Source organism: Dermacentor variabilis, chromosome 6 (assembly GCF_050947875.1).
Source record: "Dermacentor variabilis isolate Ectoservices chromosome 6, ASM5094787v1, whole genome shotgun sequence".
NCBI classification, from domain to species: Eukaryota; Metazoa; Arthropoda; class Arachnida; order Ixodida; family Ixodidae; genus Dermacentor; species Dermacentor variabilis.
The window spans coordinates 74,336,284-74,356,937 of NC_134573.1; the positions used below are offsets into that span (position 1 = coordinate 74,336,284).

Genomic DNA, 20,654 nt, shown 5'->3' on the forward strand with positions numbered 1-20,654 from the left:
ACTGATGGCTAAGACTGACCTCTTGTAGACACAGATATTGTTGTTCTCCTGTGCACGTGGCCCTTGTTACCATTATTTTTTTTTTTCAGTGATGTGGAGGGTTAGCTCGGACATCATTTTGCAGCAATGTGCATCATTGTACAGGTGTGTACTCTAGCTGGCCTATGAAAGAATAAAGAAGGTGTGATAAAGGAAGACAGCCAGATGTCCAAAGGCAGAAACAGGTCTTTATTGGTGGTCCTAGTACTCTAACAGCCTATATAACATTACAGAAAAAAGGAGAGAGAGAGAAAGGACCCAGCTCCCCACACACATGCACACACCCCGGACCGACATGTAGACACACGTATGGATCCCTGCTGAATGCATTTCGGGCCGAGTAACAGACTGATAGAAAAACAAGAGGGAAGGATCAACGATGCATCGCGGCCCTTTATGTACAACTTTCAGCACGGAACGTGTTGGGCGAGAAAGGAAAAAAAAAACATGGCTTCGGGGTGGGTGAAGAGCAGGAGGTGCTGGAACTCTTTACAATAGTTTTTATCTTTTCTTTTTTTCTGTACAATGCAACGCAGCAACATCCTCCCGTGACAGTGCTCTCCCAAGAGCACTTGTTTGTGCTTGTGGAAGGGGTAGTCGAACAAACATACAACATCAAACAGCTTCGTTCCCGACTTGGGAACATTTTCGCAGAAACCGTCACGCCTCGGCACGTACACCTAAACGACGGCCACCACGGTCAATATTAAACACAACAAACAAAAGCGCAGCTTTAAAACAACCTCGACGACATCATCACCGGTTTCAATAGGGCACGTTGCCAAGCACGCACACACCCATAAACAAAAATTTTTTTTTAAAAATCACGACGCTCGGTTCAGTCAGTGTGGATGTGACAAATGCAATGTACAAAAACATTCTTAGTGCAATCTGTGCTTGAAAAGCATCTCTTCTGGTGGCAGCAAGGGCAAATGCGCTCAAGCATGTCAAAAGTAAACAACAATAATCAACAAATAACAGCAATTAAGAGTCATAACAGCTCGTGACAATAGATAAAAAAAAAAGCTTTGCTCTCCCACCAACTTGCTTGAGAGGGACGGGGGAGGGGTGTGTGGAGGAGGGCGTTTTATAACCACGGAGGTAAAAACATGTTATATTTGATTGAAATGGCATAAAGAGCTATGCACGGGGCATTTCTTACATGTGCAAGCCACAAAAGCATGATGTGACAAGGTCAAGGAAACATGGCAAGAAAGCTCCACTGACAACAGTTCTGCTCACATGTGGCCACCATTGTTGCTTAAACTTTCATGAGTCACATACAGTGTGATCTTTGGAATGGTGCCTGCATTGCAACTGAGAGGCCTTTAATGTGCTTTCACTTGCCTAAGAGCAGCAAGTTGTGCCATTTCCGGCAAAGCTGAGAGTTTACTACTCGCTATTTTGGGCTGAAAAGTAGCATAATGTTGTAGTTACTAATCAAGGCGCTGAAATGTGTGAGCAATGTTTCCTTTAATGCCTATCGACAAATGTTGAAACAATATTCATGCTAGGTCTAGCCACTCTTTTGCATTGGTTTCTGAATACTACAGTAACTAAACGCACTAATCACTTTCACCCTTTCTTCCATGACCAAACATCGAAGACCAAGCAATTTGTGCCTGGATAAGCACAGCCGTGCATATGTAACTGCTTCAGTTATTACTGCAGTTACACTGCAGTCAATAAATGTCACGGTATGTGCACTTTAGTATGGCATGCACTCCATATTTTTTTCACTTTTTGCAATGTACTTCTTGCACCACAGAACAACAGGCTGTCATCAATTTTTCCATGTGCTGCTTTTCGGCGACAATCTTTGTGCGAATTACGTTTAACAGCAGCATGCCCACATATATGTGGTCGACAGGACAGTACAAAGCACAAAACACTGGAAAAAAAAAATCGGACGCAGAGGAAAACAAGGAAGTCTGACGACAGGCGGCATCACGTGGCAAAAGCAACATGTTAAAATGTTTCGCATCTCTTAAGGGCGACAGCTCACTTTATCAATTTTTAACTGCCTGCTTGTATTACACTGCAGCCAGCATCAATCCAGCCTTGGCTATGAATGGACCACATGCACATACCACTGACCAAAAGTCAATTCTAAAGCAGGAATACTATGCGCTCTGTTCATAGCAGCTAAACAAAAGTGTCAGTGGCGGGTACCCAGGCAGGTTATTGCAATACACCCGTTTCACAGCTCACCACACCCGCCGTTGGCTTTCTGAGACACACACACACCACAACAACAACCACACACGAAGGACTTTAAAAAAATCCCCATTATATACCCTGTCTGAACAACAGCCAAAAACTGCGCGCAACATTCGCTTTCCCTGTCAGCCAACCAATCTCAACACTGAACACACAAACACAAACTTCAAGGTGCGACAGCAGCACTACCACCGTCAGCTGGTGACAAGTGCACCAGATTGAGTCTCCTTCCTTGATCAAGTTTAAACTGCAACGGCCAAAAGACATGCGGTGCTTTCTCTAACGGTAACTGGTATCACCTGTTGAAAACCATGCCAGACATGGATAATAATGTTGGCTCGTTCAACAAGAAACATGCAGACCGAGTGTATTTAGATGCTGTCTAAGTGTTGACCCCGCACATTCAGCTATGAAATGTATTCGTTTCCACAATGACGGTCCATGTGTTGCCAGTGCCAACAGCTCCAATCTGAATGATCATGGGGAGACATGACTCTCGTAATTTAATTGCTCATAAGCAGTGAGCAACATGAAAGATTCAAGCAATGCAACATGAGGGGGGGGGGTGTCAGCTCAGTCACACAGTTGCCTTCCCAAAAACTCGCACACATAATGTGCACACCATGACCTGCAGAAACTGCACCTGGACCACATCCCAGCGACCGATTGCAAAGCAGGTCGTGGCTGCTTTGTTTCTAGTGAAAAAGATGCATCTAGTATATTTGTAATAGTGGCCAAAAATTCCTCGTCAGTGCCTAGGGTAGGCAAAACACTGAGAAGGTTCACAGTTTAAGATGGAAGCAGATCAGTTCAGTCATCTCTCAATTGTTTGTACTGCAGCCACACATCCCTTCGGCCACGTGAGATGTAAAACGCCTGCATGTGATGACGATCATTTCTACGGTGTAATATTCTGTGTGCCCACAGAAGGAAATAATTTTTTTCAGTACAAGGTTTGAAAGCTAAACTGCAAAGCTCAAATGGATATAGAGTAGCTTGTCGTGTAGCTACTGGCATGTTTCTCACAGGCATCTGAGATTTGATCCCTGATTATTGTACTTATTGTATGGCACGTGTTTCAAACAAGGACTGAAGTCCATCTACACTGCATTCACACACAAAAAGAAATGATGATGATGACAATAAATAAAAAAAATATAGCAACATAAACAGCTAAAGAGTACATACGCTTTAGATTCAGTACCCTACCAAAGATGCAGCAAAGAACTCACGCATACATAAACATAACTGCATACTTAATTGTCCTGCTGACTGATCATACACTCCGAGCAGAAAAGGGTTGAAATTTTAAGTGGATGTTAGCCAGCAGCAAAAAGCAGAATAGCAACTGAAGAAAAAAATACGGAATGTGAATCCACATTCTTAACAGTATGTTTATCATTTTCGGAGTTTGTAGCAACGTCATGAAAAGTACTGTCATGGCTTACAACTGCCAATAAAGAAATTACATAACAACGTCTCACAGCTTTAAACTTGCAAACGGCAGCTTGACCCAAGTTTATCGCACACATTGAGAAGCGCAATGGCTGGTGATAAGCTGCAGCATTTATAACTGCAAACAAGAGGCCTGCCTTCTATTTGCCGTGCACAACAGCCCTGGTCACTCTAAATGCATTGGATGTGCGTGGATCCTTCGAGGGAAGAAAGCTGACAGTACAGGGAATTCATGCTCTACAAAAAACAGTGGCCAACTCTTCACTCACAAAACGGCAGTCCAAGATGCCACCTTGCAAGATGATGCTGACATTCATAGGAGACCGTGCACGAAATGGTAGTCCACGTCAACAGCAATCACAGCACATCATATGCCTGACACGTAGACCAGTCAGTCTCTCAACACCCCAACTTCGCACAACACCAACCTTTGGTACCTTCAACACGTGCCTGTGGCTCTGGACACTACAGGGTCACAACAATACCAAACGATGGCTGCAGCAAACGGAAAAAGAATGTAGGAAAGTCAGGCACCGAGCCAGCCTGTGATGAGCAATTACTATTAATGGTTTTCATGCCCCGAGCAGGCACCCATTTGGGACAAGTTTTAAGGGTTCCCTCATGCAAGGTTCACCTGACAATCCAGAGTTGTTGGGACCCCTCTGATTGTAATTTCTGTAACTGAGGTCACTACTCTCACTTCAACTACGTCTGTCATGGGCGTATGTGTGAATGAATGACCTTTCTAGAATGAGGAATTGCTTGAAAGATGAAGCAATTTTTTTAGAGGGCTTCACTTACACCTTGCTGCATGGAATGGGCTAAGGACATTGCTGAAGTGATGCTTGGGAGCAGAATTACTTTTTATTCCATGACAGCGCAAAGTGATGGCTAGATTTTCTGGTATCCCGGATGCTCAACTTTAGCGCTCACAGATCATGCAGCTCATTTAGGTCCCACAGACACTGAACTTGGGCCAGAGAGATGTTGCTCGTCTATAAACATACATTCTTGCCAACATACACATTGTTCCTGCTTTGGTGCCAGGTGTGCTAGGTGTTAAATTAGCGAAAGTAGCCACCTTTCTTGTCACACACTCAGAAACTTGGGCACTCGTACACATATGGTAACACAAATCTAGATCAAGCATCCTCACACACCACTTGCGCAACTACTGTCACGGCAAAACCTTAACACTTGCCGAACATAACACCGGCCTACGCATACACGAGCAACTTGTGCCAGCTACAGCAAATATGGCAGTGAACTTGGGCCTTTCCAGCGGTACGCATTCAAGACGCTCACTCAGTTACACAACTCAGTTATCAGCGAACAGTGCTCACAAACCCATCCAGATGGGTCTGGCACAAGAGTGGCAAAACTTTCTTGCAAATTTTGATTGCATATTAGGAACAGATTGAACTTCAAAGTAACAAACAATGGGATGCAGAAAAGGCCACCGACAAGTGAACAAAGAGACAATGCCACCTATGAATACGCTTCTTTTTGTTGCATGCAGCAGCACCATTTTTGCTTTCCTGATGACCTGTGAAGAAAAAAGAATTGCTTCAACTTTACCTGGGAAACGCAGTATATGTGTATGAAGCAATTGTAACAAAGGTGACGGAGCATCTGTTGCTCATCTGGTTACGGATGTGCTGTTTACAAGCAGAACTATAAAGAAAAAATAATGTGCAGCATGGTGAAGCAAATCGGAGTGGCGCTTACACGAGTCAAAGCAGCCGCCTCGGACAGCGTGTGAGCCAAGGCGACCGTGATAAGCGTTTCACTGGGACATACAGACTTTCTTCCATGTGTAACGACGATGAGAGCCGTTAACACATGGAAGAGTGCTGCGAAGTATACAAGGTGAACAACGGCCCCTAACTAGTGAGCCAGCCAATATGCTGCTTAGATTCAAGGTGCACAGGTCGTGACAGCGAGTTAAAGAACAAACAATAAATGAAAGCTTCGATTGTCAGCACCTTGCTGTCGCGAAAACAAAAATAGCCTGAGCGGGCACCTCATTGCACATCGTCCGAATTCCTCCTTGAGCTTCATGACTTACAAAGATGCGCGATGTATCAGGACACCACATAATGGCAAACACTTATCATCAGTTGCCATAGCAACAACTGCCCGAGAAAGCCTAAGTAAGATATCAAACCGGGCTGGTGCAGTCATAGATAAAAAAGGCCAGGAAGGTTAGCAACTTTTGCAATAAAGCGCACTAAAACAGGGAACGCCTACGAGTGGCCAGAAAAATGCAACAAATTTGAAAAAGCCAGCTTGACTCACAAAAAGAATAAACAAACACGTGTGGTCCACTAAAGATAGGACGCAAGGGGGCAAGAATGCGGGAGGCGCACGAAGACAAACTTCTTGCTATCAAACATAAACACACCTCCCCACGAGAAACAAGCAAACAAAACTGCAACATTCTGTACACAGTAATGGGCAGCGACCACCCCCCCAGAGGGTTTCAAAAACTTAAACCATGGCTCTGGGGAGAAGACCACATATCAGGGACTAGTGTAGACTGCAAGTCCAGGTGCGAGGCATCTGCGTGTCGCACCGAAGGGGAAACAAAAAAAAAAAGGACACTGTACAGGGGCGGCAACACCGGAGAAAAAAAAAACTTGGTGCACTCGGCGCAAGGCTCCAAATGGCACACCAGGAAACACCGTCTGTCGTGAACCACCGCAGTTCTGTGTTGATGCAACACATTAAAATACTGGGCAAACATCCCATGAGAAAAAAAATATATATATGTATAGAAAGAAACAGTGGGCAGTACTTTTTACATTACACCTTGTCCAAGCTCGGATGGCCACCTGCCCCTCGGCAATGACAAATCAGGGCAAAAATTTTGAGCCGGCAGCTGCCGCAAGTGAAAGGCGTGGTCTTCCCTCAGAAGTGGCAGGGGGGAGAACAAGAAAGGTGGTGCATGCAAATTGCAGTATTTGCACGAAAAGTGCAAAGGACAGTGTGCCATCGCTCGAAGCATTGACTTGCGGTTGGGCATTCAACTCACTTCGACTAAGAAGCGCTCATACCCTATTAATAGCACAGTCACACTTCTGCCCGTCGTCGCACTTCTCCGCACTTCGAGGAAGCGCAGGCACTTACTCTCAATAGATCAAATTGTCCGTTGTTAACGGCACATCGAACACACAACAAAACCACATCTCTGGGCCTCCCACATAAAGAGTGCTGGCGACTTGCCGGTACTCGACTCATTACATGCTCAACCCAGACCACCATGCCGGAACTGGTCGATGGGGCGGGACAACGCTTCACAAGCACGCAACACCAGCCCTTGACACCTCGGCACCGTGTTGCGGAGCCCTAATGGGATGAGCAGGCCATCAAGTGCCCAGATATAGTGAGCGGCATGCGAGATGTGCAATGACGCACATGGACGCAGCACCAGCGGCTGGAACAATGCATTGCCAAGCAACCACACCGGCGACTGTCACTAAGCGCACTGGCTATCATGGCACGACATCATGCACTGAAGAATAGTCGCAAGACGAGTTGGGATCCTTGCAGGAACATATATATATATATATATAGTGCGACAGTGTGGTGGTCAAACATGGTGGGGAAATGGTAATGGTCCTTCTTTACAATCACTGCCACAGTTCGTGCTCGAAGATGCACGAGGCAATGCGATGGGCGTTGCCAATAAGAGAAGCCCGTTGCAGTTGCATCACCCGCTGTTGTCCTGTGCCATCACCTCTTCTGCCACTTGAGCTGAGCAACGGCAACTGTCCGCACTAACGCAAGGCGGTGCTCAGACGGTGGACAGGACGGGGCTCTGAACGAGAGGCACCCTAGGCGGGAGCATGTTGTCCGCTGATGCAGGGTGGCTGTTTGCAAGGTGATTGGTCAGGAGCAGAGATGAAGTGAAGCCGGCATCACACTGGTCACACACGTAAGGCCTTGGCTGTGTGTGTGACAGAAAGTGCTGTGGAAAAAAGAAAGATACACACATTTAACCTCTTTAGGGTCACAATTCCTGCACCCCCCCCCCTCCTTAAAAGAAAGAAAACCACGATAATAGTGCATCTTTTTGACGTGATATGCCTTGAGAACATGGTTAGAACACAAAAATATGTCTGCGAATTTATAGTGTGGGAAATTTGATTCAATAAAAGCAACATTGATAGCAATTTAGGTATTGCGTTTTGATCTTCTTACTAAATGTTTCTGTGAGCAATATATCATTGTAGAGTCTATATAATTTATGAATGTATACGAACGTATCTTGTATATGTCTTGTACTCAATGTCTGCCTGTCCTGCAAGGACCACAATGTGGTCTGCAGTATGTACTAAATAAATAAATAAATATCTGCCACTATCAACCTTGTCAAAAGGGCTTGCAATAAGCAACAAAGTGACGATCCTTTTTGACAAGCCAAGGTCAAAAGGACGAAAAATTTGGCGAGTTGGTGTTGATTCGTGGTTACGGTTAGCGCAAATGAAGAGGACCAGGAAGGAACCACACAGGACAGATCTTCATAGTTCGGGCTGCCCCTAACCATGAGCTGAGGTAGCCCCTTAGGGAGTTAATGGTTTGCCTCTGGTCACATGTGCTGCTCCATATCAGTCACCAAAACAGCTTTTGGCATTGGTAATGCCAGCATCAATGTTGGGTGAGCCAGTTAACATTTTTCGAACAGCCACAAATTAGAAAATCAAAGTTCCTTCCACTGTGACCTGTGAACAGTTAGCTTTTTTTCACACTGGATTTAGGTGCACTACATGTGGAGAAGTAAGAGAACCCCATCTTCGTGCTTTAAAGTGGGAGTGAGTGCCACCTGATTACTGCTAGTCTATTTGTTATTTTGTTTTGCACTATTGTTGTCCCATGTAGCTAACTCGGTGCATAAAAGCCAGAGCAATGAGCAAAGTTCTGTAAGGGACTAGTGAGCATGTGTGTGCCAGCATTTAAACAAGCATTACTGACAAATAACAACAGAACAGACACAACAACAATACTTCATGCTTCATTATCTCCATTATGCCATTATGCCATTGTAAGCTGTGCTTATGCAGCAGAGGAAAACAATATTGGGCTGCAGAAATCATCAGAGTATGATTGTTAAAGTCAAGCGACAGTTTTTTGGTAGGCTGTTTCCTTCATCAAATGAGTTAACCTGTGCGACATACTTCTTTCCTTCCTCTCTCTCTCTCTCTTTTTATTTTTATGGCGAAAGCCTTAAGTGCCTCAAGAGTCAAAAAAATCTGTTGTCTGGCATGATCGGAAAATTGGCTGTCCGGCGTTATGGCACCAAAATTGATGGTGACACCCACAACCACTGGTGGGACTAGAACCCATGACCTTTCAACCTTTGCTGTTAATTAAGGCAAAATTAATTAAGGCACTCAAATCCATGACCTTTGGTGGGAGAAAACAAGTAATAGGAAGTAACAACACATTCGAACGAGAGTGTCAAGCAGGTAATTTATTGAATGTCTCATGAGCATGCAGGCTTTTGCCTTCATCCTCTTTAGCGTATGCTAGAGTGACTGTCCACTTTTTTGCCATTGTATTAGTTATCAGCAATCCCTTATGCTCATTTTCCCACTTTATCTGCATAATTCTTGGCTGTTACTTGTTTGCCTTGATTTTTAGGGGGGTAGAAGACTGCCAAGCTGTGCAGAAGGGTTGACATACAGGCCAGTTGGTACATAGTTGAAGGAAAAAACCAGTCACAAGCGACAAAGGACAAGAAGAGATGTTCACACCACAACGACTGGAATATCAACTGGCAGAAGGGTTGACACCCGGGCCAGTTGGTACATAGTTGAAGGAAAAAAACCAGCCACAAACCAGGCCAAGCTGTTTCCAGGCTTCTTCCATATCTCCTCCATATGCATGTGTGGAAACTCAATACACAAGCGTATCCTGCTCAGATGTACTGCTAGGTGTTGGTTAGCAAAACTTGTTGCTGAGCTAGTTGATTCATGACTTAAAACAAAGGTTACAGCGCTAAGCAGACGAGGACCAAGTGAGTCACAAATGACATATACAGGCTCCCATATATGGTGCCCGTATATGTCATTTGTGTCTCACTTTGTCCTCGTCTGCTTAGCACCGCAACCTTTCTGTTGGTTAGCTCTACTAGTTAATGCTACAAGATGTGAGAGACTGTGCACAACCTTCAGTACCAACCTGCATCGCAAACCACATTAAAATACACTTGCGAGGACATATCGTGCACTGGTATCAAAATCATCCCACCAAGTCACCACCTTTGATTATGCTGCCTCTGGCATGGGCACAGTTTACTTTGCCAGACAGCCGCTGTCCACGCAAAGTAAGGAGAAGAGCCTCAGAAGGAAATAAGGAATTATAGGTTTTGCGAGCAGCCAAAGTTAGGGGACACAAGCCAGCAAATTGCCAGGCATGCGAAAGATATACCATGAATTGTACAAAAAAATGCAATAGGAGTAGAAAAGAACTCAACCAAGGCATGAGGCTATGGGTATGCAAAGGCACTTGGATGCGGTATCTCTCAACCTCCCTCATGAACTGCACTGATGTGCGGAGAACTAGCCCCTTTCAATGCGTTACCAACCTGCTGGAGGAGTGCCTGCGATGGGAATGCCTTCTGACAGATGGAGCAGAGCCAGGGCGTGGCAAGCGGTGGGGAGTGGACCTGGGGGACAGTGCCCACGTCGTCATCCGGTTGCTGGAGCCCCGCCCCCGCTTGGTGGTCACAGTGCAGGTGCACCTGGAGCGATTTGGCGCTCTTGAGGAGGCGGCCGCACAAGTGGCAGGGCCGCAGTGCCCCACCCTCCCACGGAGGAGGAGGCGGGGCCTCTATGACGGGCGGCGGGCTGGCCCCGCTCCTGAGGGGGCTCACACTGTCTGCCACACCCACAGGTGATGCCACGGGTGACCCCACGGTTGGCTCGCCATGCTGGTACAGCCTTTGTGCCATCACCTGCAAGCACAGGTGCACACAGTTTTACTCAAGGATGAGCAGTAATTTCTTTTACTGTCTTCCTCTTATTCTTCTAAACACTCCTCTAAAAAATAGATTTCAAATTCAAAAAATTTCTGGACCAACTTTTATCATAGATTTTATCTATAGCTTGTGGATAAATTATACGATATACTAGATTACTGCTCCATTAATGGAGGTAGCAATGCTAGTAGTGACGTCTTGCGGCATTTTTTCAATTGCAACGCGTTAGACGTGTTTCTGTTACATGGGTGTTCTCGTCAGAAGAGAAACAAAAAAGTCCGTATTAACAATAATGTCACTGCCAGCTTTTCACATCAGCAGCAATGTAGATTATGGTTGGTCACTGCAATAATAGCTGTGTGTTCTGTCTGGTTAAACTCTGTGCCACAAGAGGGCACCAACAAAGCAGCCATTCACCCAAACGTTTCTGGTGACATAGTATTCCGTAAACTGCAGTACGAACAAGCTGAAGTTCTATTGCCGTACCAACCCTTTAGCCATCTCAGCTAGTGTCAGGTTTAGTAGTCGTAAATGGATTCAGCTTGCTTTAGGTCAAGAACAATTCAAATGAATATCAAGTTATGTTGTTTAACGTACCAAAGCAACACAAGAGCTGATGAGTTCCAGGTTAATTTTTACCACCTGGGGTTCTTCAATGTGCACAGAAATCGAAGCACACAAGCATTTTTGCATTCAACTTCGATCCGAATGCAGTCACAGCGGTTGGGAATTGAACAGATTACCTTTTTCATGCAGCCATGCTTAGCCTGTCTGTGAATGGATTGGTACAGGTAGTGTGGATGAGACCACTTCGTTGATGGTTAGCACTGAGTTAAAGGGACACTAAAGGCAAATACTAAGTCGACGTTGACTGTTTAAATACCATTCCAGAAATCTCGCAACGCTTGTTTTGTGCCAAGAAAATACTTAGTTTACGAAAAAATTGCATCTAAATGGTCCGAATACCTTTTTCGAAATTCAAATCTCCTGCCACCCAACGTTACATACGCCATCACCGCCCTTTGCTGCCGTCGGTGGGTAAAATGTCACCCAACACACGGCGACACCAAGCCAAGACAGAGTGGCGTAGACTGTTTGGGCATCCCGTGACATCACATGGAAGTTGAACTCTCTGCTACTTGAAGTTTGTGCGAGTTTCGCGAGCCAGCAAAACCAGTGCAACACTACGCGATCAGGAAAGTACTGAAATATGAAAGCTTGGGTGGCACAGAGTTGAGCAAAAATGAAACCTTTCAACCGCTCGCGTCGTTGTCACGGTAATTTCAATGAGTTCTTTTTTCTAAACATGAAATGGAACTGGACAAGTAGCATTTTATTTCATCTTAAAATACAATATGAGGATGTTTTTTGCAAAGAGTAGTTGAGTACTAGTGACAGAACTTAACTGAGGAGTGCTTTCGTCATCGGGCAAGTGCTTGAATGTCCCGGGGGAGTCTCTAATCATGTCCTGCATTTACTTCGATTTCTCGATTATTAAGGATCTGTTCGCGACAATACAGTCCAATCTCGTTAATTCGAACTTCCGGTTTATTCGAACTGACGCCATGGTGCCGTCAAAGTTATGTTTATTCCAATGGGTGAAAACGCGCGGTAATCTGAACACGCAAACATTTGCAACGGTTAATTTGAACATACCATGCTCCTACAATGCTGTCACAGTGGCGCGCCAAATCACGTGGTGGTGCCTCCAACCAGTATTGTTCTGATCTCGTCATAGAGGAAAGGCTTAGGAGAAACCCCTCGACACCGTGAGCAGGGGGAAAAAAATATGTGACAGAATTTTCATATTCTCAAATGGCAAGGTCGCCGTTTCTGCGTTGCGCTGTAATGCCCCAGCCACATTAGCGGCAGAACGCGCGCCGCAGGAAGGATCGCTCTTGAGTCGATTTTTCAGTGGCTCGCTGTGGCGGCAGGCGAGCCGCGAGCACAGGAGACCAATAAGAGTGGCCCCTACAGTGACATACACGCGGGAAACTTTCGGAACTGCCAGACCAGAATCATTCGGAACTGCCAGACCGTGCTATTCAAACTCGCGTCTGATTCAGCCGGGCCACTTGTTTCACACTATTGTCTGCTCACATCACCTCTCATTCGCGCTTGTTTGGGTTGGCTTGGTTGATCTCGTTCACAATTTAAAAAAATTTTTTTTACAATGACACGTCTCAACCAAAACGCCCCTACAGTAATTAAGGCTGTTGGAGACAGTGTGCTATATCATATCCTATATCCTATCTCTCACTGTGTGCTTGTGCACCGCGACATTTCACAACTAGCACTGTTTGTGCATTTGTGCATCATGCTATGGCGCACGAATACTTTAAAAACAAGTCCTTCTTTTCATTCAAACTTTTTTTAATTTGAACAAATTTTCAGGCCCCTTCGGGTTCGAATTATCGAGATTCCACTGTACTGACGCCCTAGAGATTCTCTAGCACTAATCTATCACTTTAGCTTGACTTAGTATTTGCCTTTAGTGTCCCTTTAAATTGGTGCACAGAAACATGAGGATGATAGAGGAGAAACATAAACAGACAGTCCAGTGCTGGCTGGATGTTGTCTGTCTTTGCTGATACTTTGCTGTTGTATTTAAAACATTGCCCAGTGACCTAAAGGAACACTAAAGAAAACATATAAATTCGAGCTAGATTGAAAGATTAAGCTTCTGTAATAACAAATTCATCACTCATAGCTAGAAGAGAGCTTTTGTAAGTGAGAAAATGATGAAAACGTTGAGTGACACCACTTTTCTCGGAGTATGGTACCTCTTATCGTGTGGTGCATGGTGTGATGTCAGGGCACCAGATGGCACCAGTCACCCACTAGCCCGAAAATGGAGCCGAGGCGAGCGGCGGGCTATTCGAGAAACACCACCAATGCGCGTTGAGAGAGGAGTGGTTGATTCGCAGAGAGCAGCAGAGATGGTGTCATGGAAATACATCGTGGCCTCAGTTTTGACATGGGTGATTCGACTGAAGAGTAGCAGCAGGGCAGCGTTCAGTGGCAGTTTTATATGCAACAAAGTCATATATTGGCACTCAGAAAATGGTGATAGATTTCTAGAGAGATAAGCTATCAAATTCATTCAACTGAATATTTTGCTTTAATGTGCCTTTAATATTCAATTATGAGCCAGCCAGCCAAGCTCCCTCGTTGTGAGTTTACAGTGCGAAGGCAAAAGTACATACAAGATAGGACAAGGACAGGTGGTCCTTGTTTGTCTCTTGCTTTTGTAGCTTTGTTCACTTGTCTTTTGACTGTTGTTTTTGATACTCACTTGTCTTTGTTTAATCTTGTTTCTGTCATCATTAGTTAATTTCTTTAGAGAACTGTTTCACTCCTTTGCATAAATTTGGTGCAATGGATAACCTCACCTGGAAGTCCAGCGTTTGTCCTTGTCCTACCTACACCCTCATTTTTGCCTTTAATGATAATGGATCACCAACCAGCCCAAACAGCCGCCCTGCTAGACTCACTCACCTGCAAGCTTTCGAGTGAGTTGTCACAGTCAGAGGTGTCAATCTCGTTGAGGTTGACGCCTGAGCGCTCCATCTCAGCGTACATGCCAAAGGGCAGCTTGCCCAGGCACTCGAGTTTGAGGATGTGCATCTTGGAGCGCAGGTGCTTGGCCAGGTGGCCATGAATGCGGAATGCAATCTGGCAGTCCGCACACTTGAACGGCCGCGGGTTGTCAGCTGATGGGGCACCGAATGCCAGGTTCATGTTGAGCCGATTGTAGTGGCCCACCGACCGCCGGTGCTTCTGCAGGTGCCCTCGAGTCCGGAATGAGACGGCGCATGCCTCACAGCGGAACGGCCGCTCGAAGTAGTGGATGTTGACGTGCATCCGCAGCTGGCTGGCTTTAGTGAAGCTCTTGTGGCAGATCCCGCAGCGGCCTTCCTCGCTGCCACTCATGGCAGTTCCGATGGACTCGCTGCTCGAGGACGCCATTGGTACCCCATGAGGATGGGGTGGGATGCCTGCAGATCCGGTGCCTCCCAGTTCGAGGCAGGTGCCCAGGAGCCCACCCTCCCGGGCGTACGAGCGCACGTTCTGGCCCGAGACGTAGCCGCCTGGAAGAATTTCCAGGCGTCGCTGCCTGGCCGTGCTGAGGTCCATGGGACCCTCATCGGGGTGCCGGCCAAGCGACGACATGGAGTAGCGCCGGGTCGGTTCCGCCTCGGCGATGCCAGCGGCTCTTTCGTGCATCTCCATGGAGAAAGAGCGAGGCCTGTGGCCTGCAGGGGGGCTGCTTAGCCACGGAAGGCCGCCCTGCGGCCACGAGCCAGTTTCTGGTACGGTGAGCTCGGAGGAGGTTCCGGGGTTGCCAGGGGACCCAGTTGCACCGACAAATGTGGCTGGCCCGGCCATCAGGCCGGTGCTGGCCGCAATGGAGATTGGAGACGTTCTTGACGTGGGAGGCATCACTGTTCCTCCATCACCGGGCCATGTGGCGGCATCGGGAACATGAGCCGATAGGTGCAGAAGGCTACGCGCGGCTTCCTGCTCTTCGGAGACTTGGCAAGTGGCCACCATGGCTGCGATCGGTGGAGGCACCAGTGATGAGGTGCTATTATTAGGTGGCCCGGTGAGAGTGATCACTGGGATGTTGCAGGCAATGCTCATCGTAGGAGGGCCACTGCAAAAGATTATCAGATTAAACAAACAAACAAAAAGAGAAGGGGAACAAGCGGCAATTGCATCAAATGAGTAAAGAGGAAAACTGACAAAAAAACATTTCTTCGAGGATACTTTGACTTTTGTGTGACATAATGTCCAGAGCAATACCGTGGTTGGAGTGATGGGAAACGCTGTCTGTTGGGTTGTTCAATGAATGCACATTGCGAAGTGATGATACATATATCCCCAAAAGTGAGCAGCCAAGACTTCGGCCCCTCAGATGCAACCCTAAAGGCCGGGGGAGCTTTGCATCAAGGGCCAACTCACCTGGGCAGAGGTGGTGGAGGTGCTGCTGATGGTACCGCCACTGCCAACAAGCCAATGGGCGTGCCTTCATCATCCTCCTCCTCATCTTCTTCTTCCTCCTCCTCCTCATCGTCTTCTTCCTCTTCCTCCTCCTCTTCTTCCTCCTCTTCGTCGTCCTCCGAAGCAGGCCGTTCGCGTTGCTGCTGCTCCTGTAATGAAGGACATATGTGTAAGCCATGGAGTAAGATAGACAGGAGCTCCGACTCCGCCTCAATGCACACACTCAGGACAAATCATGAAATACGGACACCAGGCATCAAGATCAGTTCTGTGCTCTCTCCCTCCGCTCCACTTCTTACCATTTGCACATGCTTTCTCCTCTCCTTCTGAGCCCGGTCAACTACTCTCTCTCCATAGTGCCATGTGCAGAGACGCATAGAAACCATTCTACAGGTTGCTTCCATATGCGCACGTGCTACAGTGGCAGCATGGAACTGATAGGTGGCGCACGTTGGGCTTGTCGTCTGCTAGAAACTCAAACACTCAGCCGTCTCAATTCGACAGCACTGAAACAGAAAATTGGGTGCACACAAATAAAAAAAATGCAAATGAACACATGCCCTGCTTTTTATGCGCGTCTGCAAAGCATTTGCACCTGTCACTAGAGAAAGCAGATGAAAAATAAAGTCGTACAAGAAGGCACAGCGCAAGTACTCATCTTTCATGTCTGAATGTCTGTGGGAAAGTGAATTTATGTGCTACGTGCTTTTCGTGTTCGGTGCTTTGTTTGCTGCACTTGTAGTATGTTTAATCATGCCTGACGGAACAAGGTGTGTTCATACTTGTGCTCGAAAAGGAGGAACAATGGAATAGTAATTGATGAAGTGTTTTGTGCCCTGCTATAAATCCAGATCTCACAAAGGGCGGGAAAAGTTTTGTCTCTTTGCAGCGCCATCTTGATTTGCAGCTTCTGCAACAGTGGCGACGGAAAATTCCTAGAAGTATGCGACCGCCTAAAGCAAAAGATAGAATGTGCGTGCATCATTTCGAGTAGCACCTGATTTTCGATAAGTACTGCACCGAACATAAAGGGAATGTCCTACTGGACAAAAAGAAAGTCCTTTGATCGACTTTGACAGGAAGCGATTTCTACGATTTCCGAGGGAAGCCAAGCACAACTCACTGATGATGAATGCTAAAAGCAACCCCAAGACGTCAGTGTGGAAAGGCAGAAGGACAACAATCTGTCTAAAACTGCACACACGGTACGTGCGTTCCCTTGGTCAGGCAGGTGCCGTAATGGTAATTTTCAGCCTTGCCTTCAACAAGACAATGATTCCCACAATTCACAGCCTGCAGTTCAGCAAAGGTCATGGTTTTAATATCCCTTGCAACAACGATTTAGCTGAAGAAAGCTGTTCAAGCAGCTCCACAGCATGAAATGATGACAGCACGAGCTGTCTGAGTGGAAATCAACATTCACTTTTGCTGGGGCAATTTCTGCATACTAAAAGAGTCAAGCTTCCGCCTTCATGGAACGACCTTAAGGTATGGAGAAAACGGGGTGACGCTCAGACAAATACGGTAATAAAAGACACCCATGCTCTAAGCCTGTTTTCACTGTTTTCTGACCTAGCTCGAGACCACATAGAGGGACGATTGTATCTGCCCCTCCCCCATTTTCTAGTTTATTTTTTCTTGCATATTCTTCGTATTTTGTTTATTTGCTGTGTTTCTTCAATTCCATGTATCTTCCTTAACAAGGGCATGGCAAGGGGCCCTTAAAGTATAATTCAAGTAAATGAATTAAAATGAAATGAAGACATGTTTCGTCTGCCAACGCGTCTCCTTGAACCACAATACGTACGTGCACTAATGGCGTCAGGGCAGGCGCCGAACAGACGACACAATGAATGTGCAAGGAGGTGCGGGAGCATGGCCATGCATGGCCTAGCGCCGTTTCTATAGCAACGGCCAAGAGACTAACGCTTGGTGCAGCTGCACACCCACTCCATTGGTTGACTGGAGCAGCCCCAATCCCTCCTCTACATTCTTCTCTCATGTGTAACACCACCTGGCGAAAGCACTACGAGCCGGCAACCGGCATTTCATGATCTGTCCCTTCCAGATGAGTGGACTTGGTGCTCCTGTCTATCTTACTACGCTCCTGCCTATCTATCTAGCTTAAGCAGATACTGCCAATGAAAGCCTTAAGGCAGGCTCAGTGGTCAGCCACAACTTGAACTTGAGAGCTAAATTATTATAAATACTACGCTCGCAAGAAGGAACATGCAGATGCGTGACATGAAGCACATAGCTATCAACTGTTAGTTTCGGTAGAAAATGGCCAGATGTATGTGGGAACGTCACTGTACATTATTCGCGCAATACTGGGCTCGGTGACGTGTTGATTACCTTAAAATCTTGAATAAGGGCTGCACCCACGTATGGGCAACCCCAACTGGGCAGCCCAAAATTTGGAAAAGAAGTTCAACCAAGAAGCAATCATGTTCAGTGCACTGATTGCACGTGTGCATCAGCAAATGTTAACATGCAGCATGCTTTCACACACTGTTACTAGATGGCGAGAGCTGCGCTTTGAACTCCGACATTCCAGGCACCGCCATGACCACCACCATTGCCACAAACGGCTCCTCTGTGTTCATCTGCGTCGGCACGTAAGTTACCAGACCACCTTTCCTTTGCACAGTTAGTTTTAACAGCCAGCTTAGCGAGCTACTTCGGCTCATCTGTCAGCTGCCAAGGGTCCACAAGGGGGAGGAATTCATGTCACATGATGCTGCATTCAAGCTCAAGGTTGTCGTGTACGCTCAGGAGCACAGCAAGCGAACAGTTGGCTGTAACTTCGGCACTGACAACGAGCAGGTTTGTCGCTAGCTGAAGCAGAAAGAGGAGCTCACCAGAATCAACATACTGAGAAAGGCATTCCATGAGAAAATGTACAAATTCCAGGAAGTTGCAGTTGGAAAAATTAGGTGAAATGGCTGAGTCCCGTATAAGGGCCACACCTCATCAGAATCACAATACTGCTTTTACATGTGCCTATACAATATTCTTCTCTGCATTAATTAGGCTAGTCCTTTCTTGCTTTTTCCAGGACACATGCAACAGTGAACCTCAACGTTTCGTCACATATTTCATTTTATGGTAACTTTAAGAGGCAGAAAAGTTGGTGCTATTCAGTCACCCTCTTTGTTAGAAAGAAGTAATGAACATATATAACAGGTTATCCTTGCTGAAAATGCAGGGAAGCCTCTCTACCGTGATTCGATTCCAGCTTGCCTACAAGCTGACAGAAGCCTTGCTGTTGCAGCTTGGTCGAATGATATGTTTGTGTAGGTTGGACTGATAACACCTGGTTTGCATTCAGGACCAGCACTGAAATTGAGAAGGCTGCGACAAAGTAGATTCTTCAAAAGGAGAACTACACAACCAGCATCAACACCTGAGGCATGATCAGAAGTTGATTCAATGATTACTGCTGGAGTCCTGATTATACATTCTCTTTCACAGATAGCAAAACTGAAGTAATTCACCTTTTTTGCTGGCAACCCAGTTTTGTAGCAGTGTGCCACTGCCACTTAACCAGGTACTGAATGATCTGAACCACAAAATGTGATCTCGCTGCGAAATTTGATTGAGAACAAAGCAGCTGCAAGCACAAGATCTTTTTTTTTAAGGTTTTAGGAAAAAAACACAGGTCACTGCACACTGCAAAGGTGAACCACTGGAACGCACCTGTCGGGCGAGCGTGTCCGGATCCACCTGGGTCGAGTCATCCACCGTGGTGGGTACCGGGAGAATGCCCAGCTCGGTGCACTTTTTGTGGTGTGCCTTGGATTTCATGTGCTTGGTCAGATTGCCCTTGGTCTTGAAGGCGAAGCAGCAGTGGTGGCAGGAGAAAGGCCGCAGGTCCGTGTGTGTCCGGATGTGCTTCTTAAGCATCGACGGCTTCTTGCACCGGATTCCGCACTCTTCGCAGACGTACTTGCCACGGCCGCGACCGCGCACGTATGTGTACGCCTCGTTGGACTTGAAGCCCCCTTCAAAGATGCGGACTCGCTTCGGACTTCCACTGCTTCCGTTCCCATCAGTGGCAGTAGCCACGGTGTCTTCCTTCGACACTGCCACCGGATCCGTCTGCATCGGACTGCCTGGACCTTCGGACGATGTTGCCATCGGCACTGGTACGGCAGGAGGCACTGGTGGTGGGGGTAATGTTGGCGGCAACAGTGGTGCCACCTGGCGAACGAGAAAGAAAGAGCGAAAAATGGAGCATGTTGCAAATAAGCGGCGTCCAAATCACACACCCCCACTGAGACCGCCCTTGAACAGAAGATGATCTGGAAGGTTATACTTTCATTTACTGCAGCCACCAGAAGCCATTGCAGGACATGATTGCCATGCTTTGGACACTACCTATTATGTCCTTGTTTTTCTTCACTGCATTTTTTCTGTATCACTGTATTGACTGCCCAGCTTTCAGTGTCAATTTGCAACACAGCAGTACTACACATCCTGGGTACAAGTTGCTAAATCATACGCATTCTTTAGCAGATAGACACTACCATCTTGAGAACAATGGGGCAGTAGTAAAAGTATTTCTGCATTTTTATCAATAATATAGAAATGAATTCGTTAACAGCCTCTCTCAACATTGGAACAGCAGTGCGAAAGTGAGTATGTACAATGCTAGTGTCTGTAAAATAGTTACATTTCTGCAGACTGCATTAGGTTAGAAAGTTGAATTGCAAAGCTTTAGCTTTTAGCTTTTGCTAGGACTGCACAGAAACAGTACAGAAGTCAGAAAAATGGGTTAAATACCAATTTGGGGTGTTTAAATGTGCAGTTCTCAATGACATACATATATGGACATATGCTAATGCTAATGCCACATGAAAAAAAAAGCATGCGAATTGGTGGCTATAGACCCTTTCTGCGGAGCAGTTTGCTCCACAAAAACGAGATGGCGCTACTGCTGCCATGCCTCGTA

The 20,654-nt window shown here is 46.4% G+C and overlaps 1 protein-coding gene across 3 annotated transcripts in view; it reads right to left on the reverse strand.

Moving 5' to 3' along the window:
- Positions 1–207: 207 nt before the first annotated feature.
- Positions 208–20,654, reverse strand: part of shn (zinc finger protein schnurri) — a 151,330-nt gene continuing 130,883 nt past the window's right edge. For all 3 annotated transcript variants that reach the window (XM_075695178.1, XM_075695176.1, XM_075695177.1), the window contains exons 6-10: positions 19,400–19,903; positions 15,662–15,849; positions 14,195–15,353; positions 10,304–10,672; positions 208–7,684 (exon numbers count right to left, since the gene is read on the reverse strand). In XM_075695178.1, coding sequence (XP_075551293.1) covers positions 7,511–7,684; positions 10,304–10,672; positions 14,195–15,353; positions 15,662–15,849; positions 19,400–19,903 — 2,394 coding nt within the window. In that variant the 3' untranslated portion in view covers positions 208–7,510. The remainder of the gene's footprint in view (positions 7,685–10,303; positions 10,673–14,194; positions 15,354–15,661; positions 15,850–19,399; positions 19,904–20,654) is intronic.